The 15,464-nt window shown below is 37.8% G+C and overlaps 1 protein-coding gene across 7 annotated transcripts in view; it reads right to left on the bottom strand.

Annotated features, from left to right (window-relative positions):
* Nucleotides 1-2,354: 2,354 nt before the first annotated feature.
* Nucleotides 2,355-15,464, bottom strand: part of CFH (complement factor H) — a 65,140-nt gene continuing 52,030 nt past the window's right edge. For 4 of the 7 annotated variants that reach the window (XM_035722257.1, XM_035722260.1, XM_035722261.1 and 1 more), the window contains 3 exons: nucleotides 14,612-14,785; nucleotides 10,419-10,601; nucleotides 2,355-2,773 (listed from right to left, as the gene is read on the bottom strand). In XM_035722257.1, the coding sequence (XP_035578150.1) occupies nucleotides 2,565-2,773; nucleotides 10,419-10,601; nucleotides 14,612-14,785 (566 nt within the window). In that variant the 3' untranslated portion in view covers nucleotides 2,355-2,564. Of the gene's footprint in view, nucleotides 2,774-10,418; nucleotides 10,602-11,726; nucleotides 11,743-11,918; nucleotides 11,977-14,611; nucleotides 14,786-15,464 lie in introns of those variants that run through there. The other 3 variants (XM_027611971.2, XM_027611972.2, XM_035722259.1) reach the window with 3 other exon arrangements.

Genomic DNA, 15,464 nt, shown 5'->3' with positions numbered 1-15,464 from the left:
ATCTTCTAAAAAATGTAGGTGTTTTTCATATTTTTAAGTTTAGCTTGAAAGAGGAAGAAACAAAATCTAAAACTGAGAAAAAAATACTAACACAAATAAGTGTAAGGCTCTATTAATCAGAGTTAAGAATTATTTCAAGTCATTTTTGAAGAGAGTACTTACACTCACAGTCAAACATCCTGGGACAAAATAAGTGCAAAGACATTTTAAACTTCATTCAGCAGTTTAACTGCTAATAGTAACGTTTACATTATACTCTTAAGATTATTTTTAAAAATTCTGAAATATAAGAAATATAAGAATATATGAATAAAGAGAAAAGACAGAAAGTGTATTTAAAAGTTTCTCAGCCCTGTATTATTTATAACTCTGAATTGTAAGATCCAATAGGAGCCAATGAATTTTAAATTTCATTTCTATTTCAGATTTCTGACAAGCAAAAAGACATTTAGTGACATTCCCATCTAGTACCAATAACACAGTTCTTGTATTCTAAACACTATTTCCCAATAAAGAGAATCAGACTTTTTTGGAAAGCTGCATGATTACGGGTGTTGGTCAGGGAAGTATACAGCGAGCCTGGAACATTGTGTTATGCTAAAAAGAAATGAAACACTCAGAAACTAGTGGGTATAACAAAGCAATCAGGAGCCAGTTTCAAGAGGCACTCACTAGCCAAATTTGGGATAATTTGAGCTTCAAAGAATAATGACTATAATTGTTTGTGACAAATTGAATAAATAAAAATTCATGAATCCGTGCTGATAGAATGTTAAAAAAAAAAAGACAAAACCTTTAAAGCCATCACAGGTCACTATCATCAAGTCCTTATTCCCAAAATTGGAAATTAAAGAGCAAAAATAAAGATTTCCCAAATCTTTTTAGGTAAAAGTTTAAGAAGTTGGCAAATTAACACTCACCTTTACATAAGACAATTAAAAGTGCAGAAAAATAATAGAATTTGTCTTAAAAATCACTATTTTGCAGGCAACAATGAAAACGATTAGTTATAGGCTGTACTGATTACAGGTTAAGTGTCCTAAATAGATTCCACAAGCATCAGGTGAAAGGTTTTGGAGAAATAGTATATATACCAATATTAATAGCAAAGATAACTTGCCAATTGTAACAATGTCCTTTAAACATGAGAAAACTGGCTGTCACTTGTGATTCAGATTTAGATAAACTGGCTCCATTATACACAGCCAGGTTACACATTCTAAGAATACCACTTGATTTGATGCAAAATGAAGTAACAAGATATCACCTTAAGATATATTTACCTTAATTATATCTTTATTTTCATCTTGAAGTTTTCATGTTTTTGTAGAAGTTAAAAATGTGTACAGTCAAGTGATTTTAACTAATTATGTTGTTGGAAATGTATGAACAGAAAAGTCGTATTTCAGACACTTGCGGTTGAATGTTTCCAAAACCAAATCATGAAGATGTCATTAGATTTGAAGATCATTACCAAAGAGGTCCCCATAATTCTCAACATATATTGCCTTACTTTTAATATATCTTTATTTTATTTTTAAAAAGATTTATTTACATATTTAAGTAATCTCTCCACCCAACGTGGGGCTCGTACTCACGACCGTGAGATCGTGAGCACACTCCACCGGATGAGCCTGCCAGGCACCCCATTAAAATAACCACCTTTACTGTGGTTCAAAGCTGATACATATTAAAGATAGAAAACATGGAAAATACAGGTGAGCCGTAAGGACTTAGCCACCAACTCTTACCCCTAGCATCTCTAAATTCAACTGTAGTTATTATAAATATTTTATTGTACTTCCAGACAATCTTTGTTCTATACACATTTATGCGTGTCCAAAGCATACTATGTATTTGTGTGTTTGTGTGTGTGCATGTGTGTGTTTATACTTGATATCAGATTTTTTTGGTCACTTTTCATGTTATATTATGACAGTTAGGTATGTACCCAATTAGATTCTCATTTCTCTTTATGATTTGTTTGAATTTTTATGTGTGCTAGATAGCCATCTTGTAGAAGATCTTGCATTTCATCATTTGGTAGATAAGCACAAGTAGATAATAACAGCTTATATCTGATAGATAAGGAAAAGCTAATAATAACTACTTACATCTTATTACTAACATAGGTATGACATAGTTATATTTTTATGTATTTTTGAAGTAAAATTATATTAAAGATGGAGAAAAGCATTTTCAACCATTTCCTCCGAAATGGAGAGTCTCAGGCAGCCCCAGAAGTTATGGAAGAAGCTATGAGAAAGTTAGAGGGAAAGATGGATGGAAGTAGGCACTGGAGTGATTGAATCTAATTTCTTGCCATAGATATTTTATGAGTAGGACACAAAGCATTTTGGTTTGCCAAGTTTTAATGAGGCGCTTTTAAGAAGTGATTTATCCCTCTCTCTGATTATAATTACATCATCCACAAAATATTTAATACAACTTCTGATTTATGAATGTAAATGAGTTACACAATACTTGACAAAATAAACTGAGAATTGGATTGATAATGAAAAATTCTGAGTAAATGTACATATTTTTATGTTAGGACTGCATCTTCACCACCATTTTTCCGAACATTCAGGATACGTCAGTTTCCCTTCCCAACAGGTGGCTCGGAATGTATGCGGCGGGCTCTTTTGATGATATCCAGAGATACATTCAAATTCAATAACATCCCTTGTTTTAAAATAAATTTTTTTCTCAGAAGACCATCGTAATTGTATATTATGTGTTCTCATGATGTCTTCTGATACTGTACAGGCCTCTGAAGATTAAAAAAAGAGAATATAAAACATTGAAAACAGAATTTCAGACTTTTTTAAAAGATTTTTTTGAATTTTCTTTTTTAATTAAAAGTTTTTTTTAATTTTATTATGTTAATCACCATACATTACATCATTAGTTTTTGATGTAGTGTTTCATGATTCATTGTTTGCATATAACACCCAGTGCTCCATTCAATACGTGCCCTCTTTAATACCCATCACCAGGCTAACCCATCTCCCCACCCCCCTTCCCTCTGGAACCCTCAGTTTGTTTCTCAGAGTCCATCGTCTGTCATGGTACGTCTCCCCCTCCGATTTCCCCCCCTTCATTTTTCCCTTCCTACTATCTTCTTCTTTTTTTTTTTTTTTTAACATATAATGTATTATTTGTTTCAGAGGTACAGGTCTGTGATTCAACAGTCTTACACAACTCACAGTACTCACCGTAGCACATACCCTCCCCAATGTCTATCACCCAGCCACCCCCTCCCTCCCAACCCCCGCCACTCTAGCAAACCTCAGTTTGTTTCCTGAGATTAAGAATTCCTCCTATCAGAGAGATCATATGATACATGTCTTTCTCTGATTGACTTATTTCTCTCAGCATAATACCCTCCATTTCCATACACGTCATTGCAAATGGCAAGATTTCATTTCTTTTGAAGGCTGCATAATATTCCATTGTGTATATATACCACCTCTTCTTTATCCATTCATCTGTCGGTGGACATCTTGGCTCTTTCCATAGTTTGGCTATTGTGGACATTGCTGCTATAAACATTGGGGTGCACGTAGCCCTTTGGAACCCTACATTTGTATCTTTGGGGTAAATACCCAGTAGTGCAATTGCTAGATCGTATGGTAGCTCTATTTTCAATTTTTTGAGGAACCTCCATACTGTTTTCCAGAGTGGCTACACCAGCTTGTGTTCCCACCAAAAGTGTAGGAGGGTTGCCCTTTCTCCGCATCCCTGCCAACATCTGTCGTTTCCTGACTTGTTATTTTTAGCCATTCTGACTGGTGTGGGGTGGTATCTCATTGAGGTTTTCATTTGGATTTCCCTGATGCCGAGCGATGTTGAGCACTTTTTCATGTGTCTGTTGGCCATTTGGATGTCTTCTTTGGAAAAATGTCTGTTCATGTCTTCTGTCCATTTCTTGATTGGATCATTTGTTCTTTGGGTGTTGAGTTTGAGAAGTTCTTTATAGATTTTGGATATTAGCCCTTTATCTGATATGTCATTTGCAAATATCTTCTCCCATTCTGTCGGTTGTCTTTTGGTTTTGTGGACTGTTTCTTTTGCTGTGCAAAAGCTTTTTATCCTGATGAAGTCCCAATAGTTCATTTTTGCACTTGCTTCCCTTGCCTTTGGTGATGTTTCTAGGAAGAAGTTGCTGCGGCTGAGGTTGAAGAGCTTGCTACCTGTGTTCTCCTTCAGGATTTTGATGGACTCCTGTCTCACATTTAGGTCTTTCAACCATTTTGAGTCTATTTCTTGTGTGTGGTGTAAGAAATGGTCCAGTTTCATTCTTCTGCATGTGGCTGTCCAATTTTCCCAACACCATTTGTTGAAGAGGCTGTCTTTTTTCCATTGGACATTCTTTCCTGCTTTGTCAAAGATGAGTTGACCATAGAGTTGAGGGTCCATTTCTGGGCTCTCTATTCTGTTCCATTGAGCTATGTGTCCGTTTTTGTGCCAGACCCATACTGTCTTGATGATGACAGCTTTGTAATGGAGCCTGAAGTCCGGAATTGTGATGCCGCCAGCTTTGCTTTTCTTTTTCAACATTCCTCTGGCTATTCGAGGTCTTTTCTGGTTCCACACAAATTTTAGGATTATTTGTTCCATTTCTTTGAAAAAAGTGGATGGTATTTTGATAGGGATTGCACTGAATGTGTAGATTGCCCTAGGTAGCATTGACATCTTCACAATATTTGTTCTTCCAATCCATGAGCATGAAATGTTTTTCCATTTCTTTGTGTCTTCCTCAATTTCTTTCATGAGTATTCTATAGTTTTCTGAGTACAGATCCTTTGCCTCTTTGGTTAGATTTATTCCTAGGTATCTTATGGTTTTGGGTGCAAATGTCAATGGGATCGACTCCTTGATTTCTCTTTCTTCCGTTTTGTTGTTGGTGTATAGGAATGCCACTGATTTCTGTGCATTGATTTTATATCCTGCCACTTGACTGAATTCCTGTATGAGTTCTAGCAGTTTTGGGGTGGAGTCTTTTGGGTTTTCCACATAAAGTATCACATCATCTGCAAAGAGTGAGAGTTTGACTTCTTCTTTGCCAATTCGGATGCCTTTTATTTCTTTTTGCTGTCTGATTGCTGTGGCTAGGACTTCTAGTACTATGCTGAATAGCAGTGGTGATAGTGGACATCCCTGCCACGTTCCTGACCTTAAGGGGAAAGCTCTCAGTTTCTCCCCATTGAGAATGATATTCGCTGTGGGTCTTTCATAGATGGCTTTTATGATCTTGAGGTATGTACCCTCTATCCCTATACTCTAAAGAGTTTTGATCAAGAAAGGATGCTGTACTTTGTCAAATGCTTTTTCTGCATCTATTGAGAGGACCATATGGTTCTTGTTCTTTCTTTTATTAATGTATTGTATCACGTTGATTGATTTGCAGATGTTGAACCAACCTTGCAGGCCAGGAATAAATCCCATTTGGGCATGGTGAGTAATCCTTTTAATGTACTGTTGGATCCTATTGGCTAGTAATTTGGTGAGAATTTTTGCATCCCTGTTCCTCAGGGATATTGGTCTGTAATTCTCCTTTTTGATAGGGTCTTTGTCTGGTTTTGGGATCAATGTAATGGTGGCCTCATAAAACGACTTTGGAAGTTTTCCTTCCATTTCTATTTTTTGGAACAATTTCAGAAGAATAGGTATTAATTCTTCTTTAAATGTTTGGTAGAATTGCCCTGGGAAGCCATCTGGCCCTGGGTTCTTGTTTGTTGGGAGATTTTTGACGACTACTTCAATTTCCTTAGTGGTTAAGGGTCTGTTCAGGTTTTCTATTTCTTCCTGGTTCAGTTTTGGTAGTTTATACATCTCTAGGAATGTATCCATTTCTTCCAGGTTATCTAATTTGCTGGCATAGAGTTGCTCATAATATATTCTTATAATTGTTCGTATTTCTTTGGTGTTGGTTGTGATCTCTCCTCTTTCATTCATGATTTTATTGATTTGGGTCCTTTCTATTTTCTTTTTGATATGTCTGGCCTGGAGTTTATCAATCTTATTAATTCTTTTAAAGAACCAGCTCCTAGTTTCGTTGATCTGTTCTACTGTTCTTTTGGTTTCTATTTCATTGATTTCTGCTCTGATCTTTATTATTTCTCTTCTCCTGCTGGGTTTAGGCGTTATTTGCTGTTCTTTCTCCAGCTCCTTTAGGTATAGGGTTAGGTTGTGTATTTGACACCTTTCTTGTTTCTTGAGAAAGGCCTGTATTGCTATATTCTTTCCTCTTAGGACTGCCTTTGCTGCATCCCAAAGATTTTGAACAGTTGTGTTTTCATTTTCATTGGTTTCCATGAATTTTGTTAATTCTTCTTTAATTTCCTGGTTGACTCATTCATTCTTTAGTTGGATGCTCTTTAGCCTCCATGTATTTGAGTTCTTTCCCAGTTTCCTTTTGTGATTCAGTTCTAGTTTCAAAGCATTTTGGTCCAAAAATACGTAGGGAATGATCCCAATCTTTTGGTACTGGTTGAGACCTGATTTGTGACCTAGGATGTGATGTATTCTGGAGAATGTTCCATGGGCACTAGAGAAGAATGTGTATTCTGTTGCTTTGGGATGGAATGTTCTGAATATATCTGTGAAGTCCATTTGGTCCAGTGTGTCATTTAAAGTCTTTATTTCCTTGTTGATCTTTTGCTTAGGTGATCTGTCCATTTCAGTGAGGGGGTGTTAAACTCCCCTACTATTATTATATTGGTGTCGATGTCTTTGCTTTTGTTATTAATTGGCTTATTTAATTGGCTGCTCCCAAGTTAGGGGCATAGATATTTACAATTGTTAGATCTTCTTGTTGGATAGACCTTTTAATTCTGATATAGTGTCCTTCCTCATCTCTTATTATAGTCTTTGGTTTAAAATCTAATTTGTCTGATATAAGGATTCCACCCCATCTTTCTTTGGGTGTCCATTAGCATGGTAAATGGTTTTCCATCCCCTCACTTTCAATCTGGAGGTGTCTTTGGGTCTAAAATGAGTCTCTTGCAGGCATCATATCAATGGGTCTTGTTTTTTTTATCCAGTCTGATACTCTGTGTCTTTTGATTGGGGCATTTAACCCATTTACATTCAGGGTAACTATTGAAAGATATACATTTAGTGCCACTGTATTGCCTGTAAGGTGACTGTTACTGTATATTGTCTTTGTTCCTTTCTGTCTATGTTACTTTTAGGCTCTCTCTTTGCTTAGAGGACCCCTTTCAATACTTCTTGGAGGGCTGGTTTCGTGTTTGCAAATTCCTTTAGTTCTTGTTTGTCCTGGAAGTTTTTTATCTCTCCTTCTATTTTCAATGACGGCCTAGCTGGATATAGTATTCTTGGCTGCCTATTTTTCTCATTTAGTGCTCTGAATCTATCATGCCAGTCCTTTCTGGCCTGCCAGGTCTCTGTGGATAGGTCTGTTGCCAATCTAATCTTTCTACCATTATAGGTTACAGATCTCTTGTCCCAAGCTGCTTTCAGGATTTTCTCTCTGTCTCTGAGACTTGTAAGTTTTACTATTAGATGTTGGGGTGTTGACTTATTTTTATTGATTTTGAGGGGGGTTCTCTGTGCCTCCTGGATTTTGATGCCTGTGTCTTTCCCCAAATTAGGGAATTTCTCTGCTATATTTTGCTCCAATTTACCTTCTGCCCTTTCTCTCTTTCTTCTTCTTCTGGGATCCCAATTATTCCAATATTGTTTCATCTTTGGTATCACTTATCTCTCGAATTCTGCCCTCGTGATCCTGTAGTTGTTTATCTCTTTTCTCAGCTTCTTTATTTTCCATCATTTGGTCTTCTATATCACCAATTCTCTCTTCTGCCTCTTTTATCCTAGCAGTTAGAGCCTCCATGTTTTATTACACCTCATTAATAGCCTTTTTTATTTCAACTTGGTTAGATTTTAGTTCTCTTATTTCCCCAGAAAGGGTTTCTCTAATATCTTCCATACTTTTTTCAGGCCCAGCTAGTACCTTTATAATTGTCATTCTGAACTCCAGTTCCGACATCTTACTAATGTCCGAATCGATAAGGTCCCTGGCAGTCGGTACTGACTCTTGTTCTTTTTTTTTTTTTGAGGTGATTTTTCCCATCTTGTCATTTTGTCCAGAGGAGAATAGATGGATGAGAGAACAAAAGGCTAACAGGGTAAGAATGACAGCAGAAAAATACACACTAAACAAATCAAAAGAGACCTGAAATAGGGGGAATAGGAAGGGAAAGAAAGAAAAAAGAAAGAAAAGGAAAAGAAAAAGATAAAAAAAAGAATATGATTCAAATATAATCAGGCTGGTGAAGAGATCAGTGCCACATGCTAGATATTGGGCATATTTTGGTCTCTTAGAAGAAACTGCCTCCCAAAATTTTAAAGAAAGAAAAGCTTATATATATGTACAAAAATAAGTGTCAATATGATGAAGGGATGGAATATGACTGTAACAATGAAAATTATAAAAGATTTTATAAAAGGAAGCAATAAGATAAGAATTCGGTTGAAAAGAGAAAGAAGAGAAATTAAAAAAAAGGGGGGAGGAGAGAATGTCATCAGGCAGGAGACTAGAACAAAGACATACACTAGAGATTTAGGGTACATTTTGGTCTGTTAGAAGAAACTGTATCCCAAAATTTTATTTTTATTTTTTAAAGATTTTATTTATTTATTTGACATAGTGAGAGAGAGCACAAGCCGGAAGAGCAGCAGAGGGAGAAGCAGGCTCCCTGCTGAGCAAGGAGCCCGATGTGGGACTCGATCCCAGGACCCTGGGATCATGACCTGAGCTGAAGGCATATGTTAAACTGACTGAGCCACCCAGGCATCCCCTGTATTCCAAAATTTTAGAGAGAAAACAACTTATATATATATACCAAAATAAAGTTAACTACTATGAAGGGATAGAATATGACTCTAAAAATGAAAAATAAAAAAGATTTTAAAAAAGGGACTGATAAGATGTTGGTTGAAAAAGGGAAAAAGAAAAATTAAGAAAAAAAGAAAAAGAAAATTTAAAAAATTTGAAAGACTAAAGAATCATGGAAAAAAAGCCATTAATTCTATGTACAGTATTCCCGTAGTGCTGGAGTTCTGCCATTCTCATTGATCTGTAAACTTGGTCTTGGCTGGCTGTTGTGCTGATCTTCTGGGGGAGGGGCCTGTTGCCCTGGTTCCCAAATGTCTTTGCCGGAGGTGGAATTGTCCCGCCCTTGCTGGGTCCGGGCTAAGTAATCCGCTCGGGTTTGCTCTCGGGAGCTTCTGTACCCTGCAACCTTTTGGTACAGCTTTGGAGGATGAGAGTGAAAATGGCGGCCTCCCAATCTCTGCCCCAGAGGAAACGAGAACTCGGGGCTCCTCTCCTCAGTGCGCCCCCAGAGAAAAGCAGTCAGTCACTCCTGTCTCCCTGGTCTCCGGCCGCACTTCAAGCTCACCCAGCCTGTGACCAAGCGTTTCTATCTCTGGCACAGGACTCTGTGTGGAGTGTCCAAACCCAGCAGATCCCTGCAGTGTGCTCTCCCGCTGCTCCTCCCGGAGGAGGAGGGGGAGTCTCCCCGGATCTGCTGCTTGTTGGGTCCCTGCTGGAGGAGCAGTGGCCCAGCTGTCACCGATCACAGTTTATGGCAACCCCGAGTTGAGAGCCCGCGCCTCGGCTCCGTCTCTGCAGCCGGCTTCCCCCATCTGATACCTGGGACCTCTGCTGCACTCAGGCACCCCCGGTCTTTCTGTGACCCCAAGGGTCCTGAGACCACACTGTCCTGAGAGGGTTCCATGCCCCGCTTAGCCACTGGAGTGACGTCCCTCCGCCATCTTGCTCCTCCCCCTGAAACTTTTTAAAATATTTTATTTATTTATTTGATACAGAGAGAGAGAGAGAGAGAGTGAGCACACAAGCAGGGGGAGCAGCAGAGAGAGAGAGAGAAGCCGACTCTCTGCTGAGCAGGGATCCCAACGCGGTGCTCCATCCCAGGACCCTGGGATCATGAACTGAGCTGAAAGCAGATGCTTAACCACCCATGCGCCCCAGAATTTTAGACTTTCAAGTAGAATCTTCTACACTGGTCCAGGGCTTCATTTTCAAAACCTTTTCCAAACCAATTCACTGAAAACCCATCGTGTCGATTTAAATCACTTTAAATGATTAATGATGTAACATGAGGTACTATGTTTAAGATTATAACATCATTAAATGTTATAATCAAGGATTCATAATGTCAATTTTAACATGAAGAAATCAAGTCCTTTCATTAAAGGATATTTTGCTAGAACAAGAGTTTTTTTCCCAGCTTTTTTTCTTCACACATTAGTATTTGGTAGTCAGCATTCAACAAATGTTTGTTAATCCATGAACATTCTATTAATAAGCAAAACATCTATTATACTGATTTTCCCAGGATCCATGAGAATATTGAAATATTTACCTAAGCATTTTGGTGGTGATGACCACAGTCCATTTCTACATCTTATGGTCCTCTGTCCCTGAAGTACATAGAAGGACTGGCATTTGTACTCTACTGTTGATCCTGGAGCATATGTTGATGATGGGAATGAGGTAATGTCTCCATTTTCAATAGGTGGAGGAGGCCCACATTTTCCTTTAGAATCTAAAAAAAAAAAAAAAATTTATTTGATTTATTGAAAAACCAAAGAAAAACAGGTTAAAATAAAGCAAATAAAAATATAGCACAATATTCAATATCAAGACTTGTGATTTCTGTTGACAGAAAGCATTCACTGAAGAAATTTTATTTTATTTTATTTTTTAAAAATTTGATTTGGGACGCCTGGATGGATTAGTCGGTTAAGCATCTGCCTTCAGCTCAGGTCATGATCCCGGGGTCCTGGGATTGAGTCCTGCATTGTGCTCCTTGCTCAGCAGGGAGCCAGCTTCTCCCTCTGCCTGACGCTTCCCCTGCTTGTGCTGTCCCTCTCTCTCTCTGACAAATCAATAAATATTTATTTATTTGCGAGAGAGAGAAAGTCAGTGAGAGATAGAGAGAGAAGCCCAGAGGGAGAGGCAGAGGGAGAAGCAGACTCCCTGCTGAGCAGAAAGACCTGGGATCATGACCTGAGCCAAAGGCAGATGCTTAACCAACTGAGCCACCCACGCGCCCCCATTGAAGAAATTTTAATCACTTAAAGTGAGAATTACAATGCTAAGGCTTTCCTTTTATCCCATATGAAAGCACACCTGAAGCATTAACAAATATATCTGCTTTATGTATTCTGGTGTTAAAAAATGTTTTTGTTCCTGAATAAATACTGGACAGATGGATAGCTAATGGAAACAAAGACACTTTCTTGTTACATACAACATACTGCAGTGGCTATTGGCTCTCTAGTCATTGTTTATTGATTTTCATTTATCTTATAAAAGGAACATCAACTTCTTTAATTAAAGTCAAAGAATTACACATTTGTATAATGGGAAAGAGAATTGTTGGCTTCCTGTTCTGGACATGATGAGGTAGAGACCTTTCTGCTTATTCCTTCTCAGTATCACTAAAAATATAAAAACCAGCAAAAGAGATGGTGAAGGATGTAGAGAAGATGTTGATCGGATCAGAGGCCTTGGTATTCAAGGAATTATACTGCAGTGAGTTGTTTGGGTTTTCATGTTGCCTCCTATGGATCCTGGACTGGGCACTGAAGAAGACTAGAACCCAGAAATCATATCAAGTTCAGGGAAAAAAAGTTCCAAGTATTGTCTGCTCTTGTTAGCCAAAGGCTCAGGAAAGGAGTATTCTAGGAAGACAGAAATATTTCTTTTTACAATAGTTGAATTACTCCTGGAAAACATAGAAGAAACCTTGACCAACTCTCTCCCCATGTTGATCAGAGACCAACAGTGATCAACAGAGGTCAAAGGTGGAACCTAGACTTCTATCCACAGTCAGGAAGCAAGACACCTCTCCCCTTACCATGGTGTCGTGGAGGCCAACTGGGAAGCCTGGACTTGCACTCTGCAGTAGTGGAGGCCTGGTAAATAAGAGATTTCGATAAAATCCAGAATCTTAACACAACACCCGAAATGTCTAGAATACAATTGAAAATCACTCATCATACCAAGGACCAGGAAAATCTCAAAAGAGAAAAGATAATCAACAGATCACAACACTTCTATGACACAGATACTGGAATTATTTGGCAATGGTTTTTAAAATTCCAGTGGGAATTATAGAACTAAAAATTATAATAATGGAATTTAAAACGAACACCTCACTGGATGGGCTCAATCATGGATTACAGATGACAGAAGGCTAAATAAACTTGCATACAGAATACAAATTACTCACTTTGAAAGTAGACTGAAAACAAAACCAAAAAAACTTCTAAAAATACTGACTGAAAATTTCCCAAATTGGGCACAAGGCATAAACATTCATATTGAAAAAGCCAAACAGGACAAACCCAAAGAAATTCATGCCAAGATAAGCCACACTCAACTGAGGAAAGCTAAAGAGAAAGAAAAAAATCTCAAAAGCAGCTACATAGAAATTATGCAAACCTATAGGGGAAAAAGGATTCAAATGTCAGCGGGGTTCTCATCCGTAACCATCAAGCCAGAAAGAAGTGACAACATTTTTCAAGTGCTAGAAGACAAGAACCGTCAGCCCTGAATGCTGTATCCCGTGATTCTATCCTCTAGGGTTTAAGGGAGAAAAGAAGATATTCCGAGACAAAGGAAAACAGAGCATTTATCTCCAGCAGATCTATCTTTAAAGAATTGCTAAAGGAATTCTTCAAATATCAGGGAAAAGATAACAGAGAGAGGATTGAGACTTCATGAAGGAAAAAACAAACAAACAAACAATGGACTGAAAAAAATAAGGGTAAATATAATGGACTCTTTTCTCCTAAGGAGTTTGTGACGTTTGATGTTTGTGAAACATTATATCATTTGATATGATGTTCAGTATATGTAGAAGAAATACTTAAGAAATATATGTTTGAAATGTGGGGAAGGTAGGGGTGCCTGGGAGGCTCAGTCAGTTGGTTAAGCGTCCACTCTTGAATTTAGCTCAGGTCATGATCTCAGGGTTGTGAGATTGAGCCCTGTGTCAGGCTCCAAGCTGGGTGTGGAGTCTGCTTAAGATTTTCTCTCTCCCTCTCCTTCTGCCACTCCACTCACTCTCTCTCTGTCTTTTTATCAATAAATAAATAATAAATAAAATAAAATAAAATAAAATAAAATAAAATAAATAAAATATGGAAGGGTGAATGGACCTAAGTGGAAGTAAGGTTTCCTCATTTCACTTGAAGTGGTAAAATGTCAAAACGGGGTTGGGGGAGTGACAAGCTATGTATGTGCATCTTAATGCCTTGAGCAGCCGCGGATAAAGCTATATGAAGAGATACGCTCCAAAACAACAAAGACATATCAAAATAAAATTATTTTAAAATGTTCCAAAAGTCCGCAGGGATGGCCAAAAAAGGAATAGGAGTGAGAAATAGAGGAAAGAAATGGAAGACAAATAATAAAATGGCTGACACAGGCCCTAATCTATCAATAATTATTTTAAGTGTAAATGGCTTAAATACTTCAGTTAAAGGACTGAAAATGGCAGAATGGATACATAAACAAGGGCCGACTATATGGCAACGAAAAGAAAGTACCTTCAACATGAAAACGTAGGTGGGCTCAAAGTAAAAGATTGGAAAATATATATGCCAGGCAAAAGCTGATTTGAAAAACAAGCAGCTATAATATCTCCTTTGTTGGGTCCTCTTCTTTCCTAAACTCTAATTACTGGAGTGTCCTATGACCAAGTTCTCAGACTTTTTTTCCTATATACACTAATTCTCTGGTGGAGCTCAACTAGTAAGCTTCCTTTATATAATCCACATGCTGAAGAAGCCCAAATTTATATCAGATTCTATGAACATGCCCCAGTTGCTGATTGTGTGTCTCAAAGTGAAATTTCAGAGCTGTCAAATGTCCTCAGCATATCATTTTTTAAAAAAAGATTTTATTTATTTGTCAGAGAGAGAGAGAGAGCACAAGCAGGGGGAGCGGCAGACAGAGGGGGAAGCAGGTTCTGCTCTGACTGAGCCACCCAGCGCCCCCCCCCATATATCTTTAATACATTTATTCCTCAGGAAATAACTGAGTATCTTAATGCTTAAGATAGAGAATTTTCTGGGTGCCTGGGTGGCTCAGTTGATTAAATGTCTGACTCTTGATTTCTGCTCAGGTCATGATCTCAAGGTTGTGAGATCGAGCGCCACATCAGGCTCCGTGCTCAGTGTGGTGTCTGCTAAAGATTCTCTCCTTCCCCTCTGACCCACCCCGCACTGTTCGCACTCATGCTCACAGTCTCTCTCTCTAAAAATAAGAAAAAAAAAGAGAATTTTCTGTGATTCCAACTGTCCTAATCTGGCCAAATCTTTCATAAAATAAATAGATAATTTCACTATGCAGCCCACAAAAAGAAAAAATTGGATTTTAAGCACCGTCATTTTATTTGAGATAAAAAAAGATTCCATAAGAACTATGTCATTATATATTTATACTGACATAGCCAGTCCTTAATATATTATATTATATATAGTATATAATATAATATATATATATATTCCCCTCTAAAATTTGAGGGGAAATAAGATACTTTACCTGCACACTGAGGGGGTTGTGTCCAGGTCCCATTTAAACATATCACTTCTACTTCCCCAAACAGATCAAAAGGTTTGACGCATTCATAACGGGCACTCTGACCAGGTAGATAACTAGACTTCTTATTTAGTATAATAGCATTTTTCACTTCGGGTGGAGTCTCACAGGAAGTATCTGAATAGAAAGGAAAAAAGTAGCATCTCTAACATAATGATCATTTTGAGTAGCAAATCAACGAACAGGACTCCAAATATATCTGAAGGGGGATTTAAAATCAACAGTTCATCTGTCACGAAAGAGAGCCAATTTTAAGAAATTTACCTATAAGATTGAAGAAAAAGAGATAAAGCAATATCTTTTGATAAGATTTAAGCGTCTATGAAAATGAGAGTTTTTCTGGAGATTTCTTTCCCCTTTTTAGGAAAATCAATATTACAAATAAATTCAATATAAACTTATAAACCACAAGAAAATAATAGTAAAAGATTATTTGATGTCAGATTTTGGCTTGCAATCATCCTGTTTATGAATGTAATTTTAGGAAAATAAACACAGTAGGCACTTCCTTAGAGAATAGATGAAGAATTAACATACTTTGAAGAATACTGTAGTTGAAGGAAGGATGATTAACTGAGGATCTGTCGACCTCAGAGAGTCGGGGCCTGGGGCGGCGAAGGAACTGAGAAAAAGAGACGACTGTATAGCGAGGCACAGGGGACCCCGAGCTAACAGCCCGTGGCGCCGAGGTTTATTTTCCATCCTCTTATATACCCTCTACAGCGATATAGATCTATAATGATTTACAGCAGGGGCGTAGTAAGGCACATCGCTCCATGTATACAGGATTAGTCAA

The sequence above is a fragment of the Zalophus californianus genome, chromosome 10 (genome assembly GCF_009762305.2).
Source record: "Zalophus californianus isolate mZalCal1 chromosome 10, mZalCal1.pri.v2, whole genome shotgun sequence".
NCBI lineage: Eukaryota > Metazoa > Chordata > Mammalia > Carnivora > Otariidae > Zalophus > Zalophus californianus.
Note: the sequence above shows the minus strand (reverse complement) of the source record. Positions and strands in the feature narration are given on the sequence as shown.